This window comes from Delphinapterus leucas, chromosome 5 (assembly GCF_059928025.1).
Source record: "Delphinapterus leucas isolate spDelLeu-1000000601 "Yukka" chromosome 5, BTC_Dleu_Yukka2, whole genome shotgun sequence".
NCBI classification, from domain to species: domain Eukaryota; kingdom Metazoa; phylum Chordata; class Mammalia; order Artiodactyla; family Monodontidae; genus Delphinapterus; species Delphinapterus leucas.
The window spans coordinates 47408954-47427171 of record NC_143133.1 but is presented as its reverse complement, the minus strand read 5'-3'; the positions used below and the strand labels follow the sequence as shown (position 1 = coordinate 47427171).

At 35.9% G+C, this 18218-nt stretch overlaps 1 protein-coding gene across 1 annotated transcript in view; it reads right to left on the bottom strand.

The window, feature by feature from the left end:
- Positions 1-18218, bottom strand: part of LOC111171163 (slit homolog 2 protein) — an 81297-nt gene that overhangs the window by 31383 nt on the left and 31696 nt on the right. Inside the window, exons 10-12 of the mRNA XM_022566814.2 lie at positions 13211-13335; positions 12979-13076; positions 11503-11642 (exon numbers count right to left, since the gene is read on the bottom strand). Of these exons, the coding sequence (XP_022422522.2) occupies positions 11503-11642; positions 12979-13076; positions 13211-13335 (363 nt within the window). The remainder of the gene's footprint in view (positions 1-11502; positions 11643-12978; positions 13077-13210; positions 13336-18218) is intronic.

Here is an 18218-nt window from a genome sequence, read left to right as displayed (position 1 = left end):
CTCAAAAAATATGTTGTAGCCCTCCAGTACCTCAGAATGTGACCTTATTTGGAGATAGTGTTTTTATAGAAGTAATCAAGTTAAAATGAGGTCCTTAGGGTGGGCCCTAAGCTGGTATGGCTAATGTTCTCACAGGACAAGGACATCTGGCATAGAGGGCAGCCCACGTGAAGAGACAGAGAGGGCAGATGACCACCAACAGTCCAGCTAGAGAAGTCTGCAACAGGTCCTTCTCTCACAGCCCTCAAAAGGAGCTAACACCGCTGACACCTTGATTTTGGACTTCTAACCTCCAGAACTGTGAGACGATACATTTCTATTATTTAAGCCACCCTGTTTGTGGTACTGGGTTATAATAACACTAGCGAACCCATACAGGTGGTAAATTCTAAATTATTGGAGGTTTATAGTGGGGAATAAAACTTTCAAATTATGCTACTATTTCTTTTCTTCTCTTTTCTCTCTCTCTCTTTTTCTCCTTCCTTCTTTCCCTCCCTCCTTCCCTCTCTTCCTTCGGTCTCTTTCCTTTCCTACTTCCTTCCACGCGGCTGTCCTCACCCATGCCTGAAATTTTCTTTAAGCTTCTCCAACAGAGTCTTTAATAAGCGATGCATGAGGAGAGGAAGTGGCCCCTAACCATGACCTTTGCACTTCAAAAGAGTCAAGGCTTGAACAGAGCGTATCAGCATAGTTTAGCCCTACATTTGCTGCCAGGGCTGGATGTCTCTCTGCAAAGCACTGTGAGTCTTGGTTGACTTGGACCAATCAGCCCTTGGCCCTCTCTCCAAGAGGCGTTGGTGTTAACAGGTAAGTTTTGCAGGACAGGCTGCCCAAACAGTAACAAAGACCCTCCTCCTCTTATGGCACTGAAGGTGACAAAGGCAAGAGAATCACAAACTACTGTGTCTTGTAGAGGGGGAGAAAAGTGAGTCCAATGTCTGTTTCATCTACTTTACAATAAATCTGGAGACTGACTTGAACTTTGAATGATAGCTGCAAGTAAAAATAACTACCAACATCTCTATTATCACTAATTATAAAGTAATAATCTTGAAAGTGATTAATTTAAATTATGTCAAAGACATTCAAGCTCATGGTAAGTGGATGACACCTGAGTTGTCTTGTCACTAAAAATGATTTACATTTTCTACACAGACACTGAAAATTTTTAAACATGCTTTTCCTTAAAATATACTGGTTTAACTTATGGCATTGTTGAAAATTCTTAGCTATAGTGATTCTTTGACAAATCAATGAATAATGAAGATATTATATAATCCACGAGCTAATATTAAATGTTTCCTGAAACTAATAAGAATAGTGTAAGAGGAAATTAACCACATATAGTAGGATTAATTTACATGTACTCTGGAGTGAGACTTTTTAATTTGACCAAAATTCAAACCTGCTTTAGTTTCATAATTTTCATTAAAAAATGTTGGGGGGAAGATATTTTGAGCTAGACTCAGCAAATGATAAAAGGATGTTCATGACGAAATCCTTACTCTGGAGAAGTTAAAATGTGGAAAAATTAGAGACATAAGATAGATGCTTAATTTTCCAGTATCGCTTAAGTTTCATTTAGTGACTGGAATATGGACAGCATCGTGGCCTACAAACTGGCTGAATGATATTTATTATTTTATTTATTATTGAAAACTAGACTACACAGATGCAAAGTTCATTATTACCCTTAAAGAGATTTCTTCTCTTGGCAAGGTAAACTGTGCTATTTAGAGAGAAGACATTTTTGAAGAGTTATTGGATGGACAACTAGTTGTTTTCTATCTACCAAGAAATTTGGGCAACAGCATGTCTTGCTGAGGCTTATTCAGTTCTCAAAGCCTGCTTAGCAGAGAAAAGGTTGGTCATCTTGTCCCTAGATCAGGATTTCAGGAATTTTCCAACTCAAACTACTCTGTTTAAAATATTCACTTTTTTCACTAATAGAGCAATAAGAAAGGGTGGGTTTGAATTAATAAGTATCTCATTTATATTTTTCCCAAATTTAGCCCTGTAAATTCAGGTTGGCCATGTTTACAAACACAAACAATTTTAGATATAGGTTCATGGCATTGTTGGAACACTTAACTCTCACTAGATTTTGCTAATGTAACCAGGTTAGTTTCTTTTTTCTCTGAAACAGAAATAATCTCAGAGTCCATTCTGGAGACCACGGATGTATGAAGGGGGTGGGGAGGATTCCAGGGCTGACACTGCAGCCTGTTCTTGTTCCTATTCATAAACTGTATCAAACTAGTTTCTTTTTTAATATGAAAGGATCATTACTATTGATAATAATGGAAAGGGAACTCATGACAGCAATCTGAATAACTGAACCAGCATTCTAGCATTATATTTAATCTGTTATGACATTTTCTAATATACTTATAACAAGGGAGGAAGTCTGGTTGAATTCCTGACAGCATCCCCAGGACACAGAGTTTTGGAGGGTCAAATGCATCATTCTTCAAATATTTGCATTTTGAGCTCTTGCTTCGCTCAAGAAAAACCTGGAAAAATGGTACTAATTTTACTCTGTTTGAATTGGCACAGAGAGGGAAGGTATCAAAAAAAGCAACCTATTGGAAATAAATTGAGATTTAATTTCTTAAAAGTACACTACTTGAGGGCAAGGGATAGACACCTTTATTTATAGTTTTGTATCTCTTCATTGCCCTTGCATTTGCTAGCAAATTATCTGGCACAAATTAGATACTCGATGGCTGTTGAAAAATGTGAAAACACTTATTTGATTGCTTTTCAAAGGAAAATACTTTACAAATTGTTAATGAAGGAGACCCAGATGGCATAAGGGGTAATTTAAGGAAGAAGAGAGAATAAGGAATACTGGTAGCAGATTTGTGTTTTGAGATCCCACCCTCACGTATGGCCTTGTAGGCCGAACTTGAGGGGTAGCCTATTGACTCAGATATCTTGACAATCTTGTCTGCCAAATGATGACTATCCCAATCAGAAACGGAGAGGATGAACTCGGGAATCAAGAGGAAGTGTGAGTGTAAATGGCTTGTCTGAGAAAGATTAAGATAAATGGACCTGAATGTTTCTCATTACATAATTTGAAAAATTCCATACATACAATTCCTAAAAAAAATTGTACATTTCCCATTTGTTCTTTATTCATGTAAAGAATAGCATTCTCTCTCCTCTCACAGACCTTGCAATGTAGCAGAGAGATGGATGAACTGTATTAGAGGGTGGACACAGCTGATGGGATTATGGGAGTCATTCCAGAACAGGTTAACTGAATTGGACCTGAAGGAAACATATTTCTGTTTTCTCCTCTTTTGCTGAACCAGACTAGCCCTATCTGTTGCCTACTCTGCTCAACATTATCATCCCAGGCACCAGAGCACATCAATGTGAGCAGATGCCCATTCTCCCATCTGAATATTTAGTATCCTTATCAGTAGTGATAGTAATAATTGAATTTATTTCATCAGTAAGTAAAGGATTACTTATGAACAGTGTGTTTCTGCTTCCTATTTTTATAAAAGAGCTAACTCTTCCTAAAGGTTCCTTTTAATAATAATCTGATGTTTTCTTATTTGTGTTTATTATCCTGAAACTTGTTCTATCAATCAGCAATAGTTAATTGTTTCATAATATGATCAATAAACTATCCAGATAATACCCACTTCTCTAAGCTTAATTAAATCCAATTGTTAGTAGAGAAATATTGGGACTTGATCTTGAGGAGCCAATAATTTTTGAAGATATATTAGCCACTGATAAATGTCCTCTTGGTGCAAAGGGTGTGCAAAATGGGACACAAGCATAAGCGGACAAAGCCAAAGTATAACCTCATGAGATAAAGTTTATCATAATTCAAAACAGGAAGGCTCAAGGAAATATGCTATAAATGTGGATACTGATGTTTCAGAAAAGAAAATCATTTTATAATCTCACTTTTGTTCTAATGACATGAAATGGGTTGCTCCATAATGCTTGTCTGCCTGAAAGTTTGATTAGTCTTTGTGTTCAGAAACAATTCTTTCTCTTTATTTAAAAACTAGTCAAGTAGCTATACTTTGCTGTTAACTTTCTTGGAATATGAGAAGTGATGGCTTTGTACTGGTGAAATAACTGACCTAATCTGAACTTGCAATGAAGAATCAAACCAAAGAGTCTGCCTGGTAGACAAGGGTAATGTTTTATGTATTTTCATATCACTTTCAATTCTGAGCATAGTATTCTGAATAAGGTATTTTCTCAATAAATATCTTTTGAATTTTTAAAATGGAAAAACTTACCTCTCCAAATAAATAAACAAAAAAGGAAGTGTTTTTCAGTACTTCCTCATTGGAACATTATGGCTAAATAATGTAGCCAATTCCAACAGCTACTGAAACTATAAAAATATTTAACTTCGTTTCAAAATAAATAAATCCAAATTAGATTGAATAAGCCTTGGTTAAGCTAAGTTCTGAACTCAATGGGCCCTGCCTATTAACTAAAGAGCAAATCGGATCTTTAAAATGTTTTCTGAGATTCAAATGCATTTAAGAAGGCTTTGAGAGGTTGGAACATGAATGCAAACCACAAAATATAATTAGGCTGCCAAAGTCCTCTCTCTAGTTAAAAACGACTGCAAGTATGAATGCAGCTATATTGACTTTGACAAAAAAGACCTTACACAGCTTGAGGCACAATTAATGAGAGAAGGAGTCACTGTTATTAAGAGATCATGACAATCCAAAAATATACAAAAAACCTAAAAAAATACAGCCAAATTCAAGAGTTCTTCAGTATTCAGTGTTTCCTTACACTTCAATGTAGAATAAGAGGGTAAAGAGAACCAAAGATTTATTCTCAAATAAAGCCTTTCCATTGGACGTGAGCATGGCAAATAAAATGACAAAATAATAATTTTTAAAAAGACAGTAAAACTGTCTTTTTACTGAAAAAAGACTGAAGACCATGAGGGGGAGGAATTTCCTTCACACATATAACTTACTTTAGGTAGAATTTTCTTTATCAAAATTCCGTAAGAATTCTTCCGTCATTAGGAATGACATCAAACCATCTACACCATGTCACTGTAGTGATGATGGTTGGAACTAAATGATCCAAAACTTAAATTTGTCCTCTCTGACAGCCCTTGATACTTCTGGAGTATAGACATCTAACATTTTCAAGTGTTTTCTTATACATTCTTCCATGTTATTCTCAAACATCTAAACGAGGTGGGACAGATGTCATTAGACTGTGACAGGCCCCACAGTTGATAAATTTTGGTGCCCAGATGAGAAATTTTAGCTTTTCCCATTAGCTTCATAAATTCATCAGTATCCCACCTGCCCTATGTGATGGAAGGTAGGCTAGTCATCAGGGGAATTAATTAATTAATTGTACAGACACTGAGTAGACACTTTCTTTTTTTCACGTGTAGATAAAGTAGACTGCCTGTCTGCACCTGAATTTTGTTTTCTTTTCAAATACACCTAAGGGTCAATTACTTACAGCCAGCTGAAGAGACAGCAGAAGAAAAGCTTATCTGGCACAAAGGATTAGTCAGAGCCACTGTGGATGTGAAAAGATGCCAAGTCTGGAAGATGGCAGCAAATAAGAAGGGACTGGTTCCAGGGGAAGGTCTCCAAATTACAGTGCAGGCCTTGGGGCCAGTTAGACACTGGTTTGCATCTAGATCCCTACTTACAAGGTATGTATCCTTGGGTAAGTACTTTGTCACTGTTTTACACAAGGTATTGCCCAAGTCCTTATTGCTCATATCTACAGAGTTCTTTTTAAATTAACAATATGTCAGCTAATAACAGAGTTTCTTTTTATTTAAGAAAATTATGCTGGGTGCTGTAAAGAAGTTGAAATTTCATTTCTAGTTATGTTTTGGATTCAAATAATAGAAAATGGTTTGACTGCTTTTTAAAGCAAATTCAGTCAGCAGCAGATTATTGAAAATAAGAGACATCTTTTATAAAGATAAGCATGAGGTTTAGTCAACACATGAAACCATGTGGTGATGTAAAACAATATCATACTGCCAAGCTTGCTCCCGAGAGTATATATAACTATTTAAGGACACTTTCCTGTGACAGAATAATTGCCATCGTGTTTTCTGAGATAGAATCGGACCTTAGACATCTCTGCCCCAGACCACCAACTGTTTTAGTACTTGTAAAAAAGAAAAGATGACATTTTACCAAGGATGGTATTGGATGCATTAATCCACAAAGAATGTACAGGCTATATTTTTTACATTCCCAAATAGGAAACAACTTTTTTTTCATGTTTTTTAACTTAACTCTGCACATAGTAAGTGTAAGTGACTAAACACAGTAAATCATCTGAACAATGCAACAGAAAAAAAAAAAATGAAGTCCTTAGCAAGAGGAGACAGAGGTGCTATACAATATAGTCCATGTTAGCCCTATAATCATACTGCTAATGCCTTACATACAACTGCAACTGTCAAGACAAGCACCCTTTTAGGACGCTGTGCCTGTACTTGGCACTTAAAGACTCTTGGTAAGCTGAGTGAAAATACAACGTTATTAGGTATAATTCTGAATCTTTAAGATAAAAATTTAACAAAGATTTCATGATGATTCCCCAGACATGCTGATCACCCTGAGCACTACAGGACTTCCTTTCCTGGGCCTTGAGGTATTTGGAAAGCCATGCAGACCATAAAGTGTCAATGATTAGATATGGCTCTTTTTATGCTTTAAAAACACTGCCTAGTACTCGTGACATTCTATGAGTTTGACAATGTCATTTTACAAATCAACCTCTTGGGCTTTGTAATTTTTATTTTATAAAATGTTTTAATAAATGTATATATCTTTTAATGCTTTTCATGTTTCAAATTACTAAAGATATTAATTTAAAGTTATGGGAAAATTCTCACTATTTAAATTTTTTTCTAGCTACAGCCTATGTACTGTACTAAATGACATGTTTTTCATGATAAAAATAATACATGTTTGGGATACCTTTAAAAAAGGAAAAGCATACAGACAAGTAGAAACTAGAAAGCATTAGTCTTTATTTTTAGCCACTTCTTCTGCCCACTCAGAAAATTTCTTTCACAGTCTTCCAGAAATTGGTAAAGTGCATTTCAGATACCCTCTTTATACTGTTTGGCATAGCTATCTACATATCAAGGATCTGAATGACTGATTTGACATATTGATCTCAGATTTCATTTTTGTCAACATTCCTTTTACCATGTCCACACCATGAAATCTATGTAGCTCTGAAAGAAAGAGGGAAACTAAAATAAAATAATAGACTTAAAAGGCAACTAACCTTTTTCCACCTCATTCAGATTAGCAGCTGGCAGCAACAAAGACAGAAGAGACAAAAGACGTTTTACATTGCAGTACACAGCGGAGCACAGGAAGCCAAAGCACAGCATTAACAACAGAGAAGCCCAGGGTGAGAGAGCAAACTGAAGCAAGGCTTAGATTTCTTACCTACAGCCGGGCCAAACGCACAAACAAGGAGAAAATGAGGTAAAAGGCAGATGCCATCACAGGCAGCAAGAGATCTGTGGCTAAACCGGTGATTTAACAACAGGCAACTTTACTTTGTAAGATGTGTACATAATGGTTTGTGTGCGGGCATTGGAGATTTGGAAAACAGCGAGATAATGGTACAAAATGGAAAAATTAAAATGTTCTGAATTTTTTTCCACAAAATACATTCTAAGCCTTTACACAACCAACTTGTATGGAAACTTTCATTTACTGAATGTATGCCATCCCATTAAGCAATACCCCATGGTTAAAATGTGATCAATTTTGTGTCATCTTTGTATGTGGTCCTGTGAGAAGAGGGTTAATTAAGAAACATAGTCTTGACACAGCAGATCCAGCGTTCTGGCTCTTAGGAAATATTCAAAACCACATTTTTCAATGCAATACCTGAATTCATACCAGAGCTTAAGAAAAGGTGTCAAGTTTTTCAACATTGCAGGGGTGCCATACTTACAATGTTCACTTTTATAAGTTTTGGGCTAGTGCAATTTGAGGAAGTTTTTAAAACTTTACTTTTAAGAAATGCCTTATTTTTAGAAAGGATATAATATTGATTTTAAAAGAATGACCAATCATCACCAAAAACACAATCTCTCAATCCACTATTAAAACCCTGGAGTGAATTTTTTAATTATTTGTTTAGCAATTTCAGTGTCTTATTAATCCTTAGCATAGTGATTTTAATTTAGAATCATAGTGAATTAAACTTCTCAAAAATCTTGTCTGAAGAATACTAGCAATCAACAGTCATATGTTATACATAGGACAGATGATGGATTGAATTAGGTAGAAAATAACAGTTTGGATGCTTTCGGTGGGGAGGGGATAATAACGGTTACATAACAGAAAAACAATACTGACCCTTAAAATTTATGTTGTCAATCCCTGCAGCAGGAAAGGACAGAGTTTTGTCCTATAATAAATCAATAACTATTTACTGTGAAGTTTTGGTTACATGGGCTTAAATAAATTTAATAAATTTCCCAACAGTGGTTCATTTTATTTTGAACACATGTAGCCATGTTTTACAGCCTGCCCGTCATATCATGACCTCTCTGTCAGACTGCTTTCAGATCTTTGAATTTTCTCTATTAATATATCATATCCATTCTGATTCTTAACGTGGGTGCCAAATGTAAAAACTTTCACCATATTAATTTACAAGTTTTTCCTATGAAGTCTTATTTGTTCCTACTAGAGAGTTAATTTTCTCACTGAATGCCTCAGAGATACAGAGTAAAAAAAAATCTCCAAACAGAAAAGCAGCTTATAACTTGAATGATTTTTAAGCAGTGACAACATTATTATATTCTCTGAGCACAGTAGGGGTTCTGTTCCAAGATCTCACGCTCATTAATCAGATTCCAAACTTAAATCAAAAACAATACAGCCACAATATAAGAAAATGCCTCCCTAACTGCAGACTTGGATGAAGCAGGATATAAAGCTCTGGAGTACAATTTATAACCTCCTATAATTAAAGGCCATTTATGTGCCACTGATTTCAAAATCTGCAGATGGTTGTTTGATACTTTGTAAATGAGCTCATTTCACATATGGACAAAAATGCTACAGCTAATAGATAATTTACAAATATGTCTGATTTAGGTATCTGCTCTAATGCCAATTTGCAAAACTCTTCACTTCCCACAAAACCCAACCCAAAGTTATAGTGATAGTATCTTCATGTTTTGTATGCTATGAACTTTCTATACAGTGCAATGTTTATCCTTAGCCCGAATTAAGGCAAACTGATACCTGCAATAGATATGACTGAAAAAACCAGAGGAGTCTCAATTCTCGTTGAGCACCAAATGGCCCTTGACAAATAGTCATGGCAGGTTCCCACATGATAGCTTTTATAGATGTCACGTTTTGGCTCTAAAGTGGTTGTGCTAATAAGCTTTGGAGTTTTTTGGATGTGTTTCAAAGAAAGAGATCTGACACAGGGAAATGAAGCTTCATAATACTTTTCAGAGGAAGTTGCACTGAACTGAATCACTTTAGGATGCAGAAAACGTGTTTAAGAAGATCAGGTGTAGGAAGGGAGCTTGGAAAACAAAGGGAGAGAAGGTAAAACAAAGACTCAAAGAGATGGATAAGGAATGAAGTAGAGCACATCTAAAGCCAAAGGCGGACCCAACCAAACCAACTCAGAAGAGGCTGCCACTTTATGTAAACTATCATGGAAAAGGTATTAAGCATCTGAATACAGCAGTGCTGTCAGGTCTAGGTTTTCATTGGTAAGGGGATATAGAAAAATTCCTGGTTTCTGTGCTCAAGAACACATTGGCTAACCAAACTGTGCTGGAAATACTCGGATCCAATTTGTCCTGGTCAGAGTAGGTTAGTTTAAAGAGGTCTCTGACATTAAGTGAATTAAGTTCTTCCTATAATTATCAGAACAATGACAGGATAGAGAACTATCTCTAAGAAGGTACTAGCTACAGATTTTGGTGCAAGCGTTGGGCTGCTTGTGTAAGTCTAAATTAGCCCATCCAGAAAAACTCAGATTCTCGGGGTAGCTCCAAGGGCTCGAGAATCAGTGCATTCAGGCTAATGGCATGTATGTGAGGTGTGACACAAGTAAAACTCGTGTGAATGTCAAAGCTACGTAACACCTAAACTCTTCCTAGCTATGTTAGAATGGGTGCATATTAGACATACTTGCTATCCTTAATTAATGCAAAATAACAAAGAATTCAAATTCTGGCCACTAAGGAGTCCAAGTGCTATATATATATAATAGAGTAACTGGTGATACATGTTAAAATTTCTACTGGAAACTCAGTATATTACTTCGTATGGCATCAGGTACTCACTGCTGTGAAAAAAAAAATCATACCATAGAAAAGGCAGCTGCAGAATCTCTCAAACAGACCCGGGATATCAAAACAAAAACTCATTCTATTTAGCATCTTCCCATCAAGAAAGTACCTCTTAAAATGCAAAGTTTGAGTATTCCATAAAAGCTTAAATTTCAGTGCTTTTCTAACAAATCCCTGGGAAAATTAATCATACAGATGTGCTTCCATTTTTCATGTCTAGGGATGTTAACCTCAGTCATCCAAGTAGCTATTTTACCCTCTGATATTCTTAACTATGTATATGGAAATAAATACAATTAATGAAAAATACCCAGCCGAATGAAAATGGTAACTTTGAATAGAGTGACAGAATCTACTTCTCCATTTTTTCTTACAAATAAAATATGTAACATTCTCCTTTTCTCTACAAATTTTAAAACTAAATGGTTTATTAAGAATGTAACTATGAAGTTTCTTATTCATAGCCACAAAAATTGATCAAAATAGATATTCTGACATAATAAGTAAGTTGTAAACTTGATGTTGACTTTATAGCAAATTGGTTTATCCAGGGCAGAAGTTTAGCAGTTTGGATAGTCTCATGAGAGTTACCACCTTTATTCCTGACATTTTGTATCAAGATAGAAAAAAAAAGGTGGGGTGGGGGGAGAATGGTCTGATAAGATTACCCAAAGTGATCAGTATCTTCCTAATGTGATCTATTTTGAAGGACCTGAGTTGCTACATGCAAACACTCACTGATGAATAAACAAGTATGGACACGAAGAATCTCAAATGCTTGGTTATTTTTTGCCTATGTAAAGAAATGCTCCCTTTTCACATATGTATCGGTGGGTTGGTCTGCATAGGAAAAGTGCTTTGCATGAAAATGTCATTCAGTTGTGGGACTAAAAGCTTCAGTATGATAACTTCCTTTGTGCTGGAAAGTATTACTTTATGATGGATGCTTATGTTCTAACTGAGCTCCCCAGGACTTTTATTTGGTTGGCTGAAACAATCTTTAACTCTGTCTGTTATTACATTACACCTAATTTCCAAAACACCTATCAGTTATTGAATAATACAATGGTCTACTAAACACATGCAGCATAGTGCCAGTGGTGCTTTCAAACAGATACACAGATTGATGGAATAGCATTTCCTAGTCTTCCTACCTGTGTACTCAGGTGGGCAAAGGCATGTGTAGTTATTAATTCCATCGACGCATGTAGAGTTATTTTCACAGTCATTATCTTCACAGTCATCAACATTGATTTCACAATTTTCTCCTTCAAATCCATCAGCACAAATACACCTGAACGCCAGGGGAAGAAAAGACAAAAGACATCTTCCTATATTTCCAAACCATATGGTCTAAATATTGAAAAAAACTAAATATACTCATCAATTACAGAGCTTTTAACGACAAGAAATTGATTTTTTAAATGCTTTTAAATGACACATTGTAAGCATCAATTTAAGGTAATATCCCCCAAATCAGAAACAATTTGAGAAAGAAAATTTATGCGGGCTGCAAGATGGCAAATGGCCCCATGGTCCTATAAGTCAATAAATCCAATACATTTGCAGGTTTAAAGGATGAGAAAAGTTTACTCTACAGCCCTAGATATCTTAATCTCTAGTTGTGTTCTAATAAAATAATTCATGCTTCTTTGCTCATAAATGAGGAGGAATGATTCTGATTTTTTAAAAATTACACTTACTAACCTATGTGTAATGTTCTTGATGTGTCAAAGCAAAAAAGAAATCTGAAAATAAAACTTTGTCTTCCTTGCAATTATAAAATATGAATATTCTCTTTAACTCTCAACAAATACAATTTTTCACTGGCATAATACATTGTACCTTTCATCTTGCTAGGCATCAGAATAATCTTTGAGTAAAGGCTTGATGAAAAAGAGACAACTTCATAACAGAATGAAGAAATGAAGTATATGTATTATAAAAAGTGGTATTTCTAACAAGATTTAGTAGTAGATTAGCATTCTTATGCGAAGTTATTAGTTTTCATTGTAAGAACTCTGTTTCATGATTCATGAAGTAGATCTGAAGTAACTGTACTGTATGATTAAATAACTCCTGATTAAAAATGTTCACAGCATGTTTTTCTACACATATTGTGGCTTGGAAATGAGTCATTACTTTTCTGTTTCAATGGGACCCACATCTTATCATTACACACAGTCTGTTAAAGCAACACACAAGACAACAGATGGATATATGCCTTGCAGTAGGGGACTATTTGACTATTAATTAGCTTAACAGAGCTACTAATTTGTCTTGACCTAATCTGACTTGATTAGTTCCAATGTACGCATGTGAGGGTTTTTAAATTGCTTGGCTTTGTAGCATCCTGAGCTGAGAATACTGTAATGTCTCAATTTGTTTTTATATCGAAATATCTCTGCAAGGGACTAATACATATTTTCCTTATGAACAGAATTTCTGGTACTCTTTTTAAAATAAAGCCCTTGGATTTAAAAAGGAAAAATGCATCTTTGCTTTCTTATGAACAGAATTTCTGGTACTCTTTTTAAAATAAAGCCCTTGGATTTAAAAAGGAAAAATGAATCTTTGCTTATTCTTGCTCCAATACGTCAGACACAGAAGATCACAGACCCATGACCTACCAGAAGCCATCTTTTTCTCCTTCTTTTAAGTGGCAAGTTCCTCCATGTTTACATGGGTTACTGATGCATGCATGAATTGGAACATCACAGTCCTGCCCCTGGACAAGGAATGGTCAAGTTGAGTGTAAATAAAGTAGTTCTCAGCACATAGAGAAAGCACAACAGAATAATAAAGACCCATCAAGGAAAGCTAAGTTTTCAGATCTTGGTTCCCACAACAGCTTCTACTTACCTTGAAACCATATGGACAGGTGCAGCGATAAAAGTCAACTGGATCATTGTTACAGGTGCCATCATTTTTACATGGATTTGATAAGCAGGGATTACATTTAGCTAGAATATTGACATCTACAGGACCTAAAAATTGATTGAAAAATATAAGAAGTGGATGCTTTCTGTTTTCAGTTCACTTAAAATTATTTCAATGCCTTAATGTAACAGTACATTTTGTATAAAATTATTATTGGTCACATATCCATATATGCTTCTCCTCCATGACAAAACCAGAAATCAGCATCATCATAATTATCTTTAAGAACGCAACAGGAGGCCATCTCATTGGGAGTTAATAGTGAAACTCTCTCATGTCAGAGTAGGGCTCTGAGTTGTGAGCTTAGGTAGTTAAGATCTGACATTAGTGATGCCAGCATCAAAGGGTCAGTCCCCTCATTAGCTGACTAGCTAATGCAGATGCTTTCCATGGCCAGTGCCTGCAACTTAACTCAGGCAGCTGGTATGGAAAGCCATGGATCCCAAAGAGGACTGTGGGTGTGTGTGCTAGGGGATGGGTGGGCAAGGTTTTGAATAAGTGTAAATTCAGGAGACCTTCAAGATGGTGGAGGAGTAAGACGTGGAGCTCACCTTCCTCCCCACAAATACATCAGAAATACATCTACATGTGGAACAACTCCTACAAAACCTACTGAATGCTGGCAGAAGACCTCAGACTTCCCAAAAGATATATATATATTTTCTTCCTTTTTACTTTTTGTGAGTGTGTATGTGTATGCTTCTTTGTGTTATTAAGTCTGTATAACTTTGCTTTACCATTTGTCCTAGAGTTCTGTCTGTCCATTTTTTTTTTAGTATAGCTTATAGCGCTTGTTACCATTGGTGGATTTGTTATTTGGTTTGGTTGTTCTCTTCTTTCTTTCTTTCTTTTATTACTTTTAATTTTTTTATTTTAAATAATTTTTCATTTTTTATTTTAATAACTATTTCCTCCCTTCCTTCCTTCCTTCCTTCCATCCATCCATCCATCCTTTTTTCTCCCTTATCTTCTGAGCCATGTGGCTGACAGGGTCTTGGTGCTCCAGGTGGGTGTCAGCCTTGTGCCTCTGAGGTGGGAGAGCCAAGTTCAGGACACTGGTCCACCAGAGACCTCCTGGCTCCGTGTAATATCAAATGGTGAAAGCTCTCCCAGAGATGTCCGTCTCAGTGGAAAGACCCAGTTCCACTCAATGACCAGCAAGCTACAGTGCTGGACACCCCATGCCAAACAACTAGCAAGACAGGGACACAGCCCCACCCATTACCAGAGAGGCTGCCTAAAATAATAATAAGGTCACAGACACCACAAAACATACCACTGGATGCAGTCCTGCCCACCAGAAAGACAAGATCCAGCCTCACCCACCACAACACAGGCACTAGTCCCCTCCACCAGGAAGCCTATACAACCCACTGAACCAACCTTAGCCACCCGGGGGCAGACACCAAAAACAATGGGACTATGAATCTGCACCCTGTGAAAAGGAGACCCCAAACACAGTAAGTTAAGCAAAATGAGAAGATAGAGAAACACACAGCAGATGAAAGAGCAAGGTTAAAACCTACCAGTAGAAACAAATGAAGGGGAAATAGGCAGTCTACCTGAAAAAGAATTCAGAGTAATGATACTAAAGATGATCCAAAATCTTGGAAATAGAAGGAAAAAATACAAGAAACATTTAACAAGGACAGAGAAGAACTAAAGGGCAAAAAACAATGATGAACAACACAATAAATGAAATTAAAAATTCTCTAGAAGGAATCAATGGCAGAATAACTGAGGCAGAAGAACAGAAAACTGACCTGGAAGATAAAATAGGGGATATAACTACCACGGAGCAGAATAAAGAAAAAAGAATGAAAAGAATTGAGGACAGTCTCAGAGACATCTGGGACAAAATTAAAAACACCAACATTCGAATTATAGGGGTCCCAGAAGAAGAAGAGAAAAAGAAAGGGACTGAGAAAATATTTGAAAAGATTATACTTAAAAACTTCCCTAATATGGGAAAGGAAATACTCAATCAAGTCCAGGAAGTGCAGAGAGTCCCATACAGGATAAATCCAAGGAGAAACACACAAAGACACATATTAATCAAACTATTAAAAATTAAATACAAAGAAAAAATATTAAAAGCAGCAAGGGAAAAGCAACAAATAACATACAAGGGAATCCACATAAGGTTAACAGCTGACCTTTCAGCAGAAACTCCGCAAACCAGAAGGGTATGGCAGGACATATTTAAAGTGATGAAAGGGAAAAACCCACAACCAAGATTACTCTATACCAGCAAGGCTGTCATTCAGATTCAACGGAGAAATTAAAACCTTTACAGACAAGAAAAGTTAAGAGAATTCAGCACCACCAAACCAGCTTTACAACAAATGCTAAAGGAACTTCTCTAGACAGGAAACAGAAGGGAAGGAAAAGACCTACAATAACAAACCCAAAACAATTAAGAAAATGATAATAGGAACATACATATCGATAACTACCTTAAATGTAAATGGATTAAATGCTCCAACCAAAAGACATAGACTGGCTCAATGGATACAAAAACAAGACCCATATACAGGCTGTCTACAAGACACCCACTTGAGACCTAGGAACACATACAGACTGAAAGTGAGGGGATAGAAAAAGATATTCCATGCAAATGGAAATCAAAAGAAGCTGGAGTAGCAATTCTCATATCAGACAAAGTAGACTTTAAAATAAAGACTATTACAAGAGACAATGAAGGATACTACATAATGATCAAGGGATCAATCCAAGAAGAAGATATAACAATTGTAAATATACATGCACCCAACATAGGAACACCTCAATACTTAAAGCAAATGCTAACAGCTATAAAACAGGAAATCGACAGTAACACAATAATAGTGGGGGACTTTAACACCTTACTTACACCAAGGCACAGATCATCCAAAATGAAAATAAATAAGGAAACACAAGCTTTAAATGACACAATAGACCAGATAGATTTAATTGACATTTATAGGACATTCCATCCCAAAACAACAGAATACACTTTCTTCTCAAGTGCTCATGGAACATTCTCCAGGATAGATCATATCTTGGGTCACAAATCAAGCCTTGGTAAATCTAAAAAAATTGAAATTGTATCAAGTATCTGTTCTGACCACAACGCTATGAGACTAGATATCAATTACAGGAAAAAAAATCTGTAAAAAATACAAACACATGGAGGCTAAACAATACACTACTAAATAATCAAGAGATCATTGAAGAAATCAAAGAGGAAATCAAAAAACCTAGAAACAAATGACAATTAAAACAGGACGACGCAAAAACTTTGGGATGCAGCAAAAACAGTTCTAAGAGGGCAGTTTATAGCAATGCAATCCTACCTTAAGAAACAAGAAACATCTCAAATAAACAACCTAACCTTACTCCTAAAGCAATTAGAGAAAGAAGAACAAAAAAACTCCAGATTTAGCAGAAGGAAAGAAATCATAAGATCAGATCAGAAATAAATGAAAAAGAAACAAAGGAAATGATAGTACAGATCAATAAAACTAAAAGCTGGTTCTTTGAGAAGATAAACAAAATTGATAAACCATTAGCCACTTTCATCAAGAAAAAAAGGGAGAAAACTCAAATCAGTAGAGTTACAAATGAAAAAGGAGAAGTAACAACTGACACTGCAGAAATACAAAGGATCATGAGAGATTATTGCAAGCAACTATATGCCAATAAAATGGACAACCTAGAAGAAATGGACAAATTCTTAGAAAAACACAACCTTGTGAGACTGAACCAGGAAGAAATAGAAAATATAAACAGACCAATCACAAGCACTGAAATTGAGACTGGGATTAAAAATCTTTCAACAAACAAAAGCCCAGGACCAGATGGCTTCACAGGAGAATTCTATCAAACATTTAGAGAAGAGCTAACAGCTACCCTTCTCAAACTCTTCCAAAATATAGCAGAGGGAGGAACACTCCAAAACTCATTCTACAAGGCCACCATCACCCTGATACCAAAACCAGACAAGGATGTCACAAAGAAAGAAAACTACTGGCCAATATCACTGATTAACAGTGATGCAAAAATCCTCAACAAAATACTAGCAAACAGAATTCACCAGCACATTAAAAGGATCATACACCATGATCAAGTGGGGTTTATCACAGGAATGCAAGGATTCTTCAATCTATGCAAATCAATCAACGTGATACACCATATTAACAAATTGAAGGAGAAAAATCATATGATCATCTCAATAGATGATCAAAAGCTTTCAACATATTCAACACCCATTTATGATAAAAACCCTCCAGAAAGTAGGCGTAGAGGGAACTTACCTCAACATAATAAAGACCATATATGACAAACCCACAGCCAACATCATTCTCAAGGGTGAAAAACTGAAACCATTTCCTCTAAGATCAGGAACTCTTGTTTCACTCTCACCACTATTATTGGTTGTCCATGCTCACCACTATTATTCAACATAGTTTTGGAATTTTTAGCCACAGCAATCAGAGAAGAAAAAGAAATAAAAGGAATCCAAATCGGAAAAGAAGAAGTAAAACTGTCACTTTGTAGATGACATGATACTATACATAGAGAATCCTAAAGATGCTACCAGAAAACTACTAGAGGTACTCAATGAATTTGATAAAGTAGCAGGATACAACATTAATGTACAGAAATCTCTTGCTTTCCTACACACTAATGATGAAAAATCTGAAAGAGAAATTAGGGGAACACTCCCATTTACAACTGCCATGAAAAGAATAAGTTTCCTAGGAATAAACCTACGTAAGGAGACAAAAGACCTGTATGCAGAAAACTATAAGACACTGATAAAAGAAGTTAAAGATGATACAAACAGATGGAGAGATATACCACGCTCTTGGATTGGAAGAATCAACATTGTGAAAATGACTCTACTATCCAAAGCAATTTACATATTCAGTGCAATCCCTATCAAACT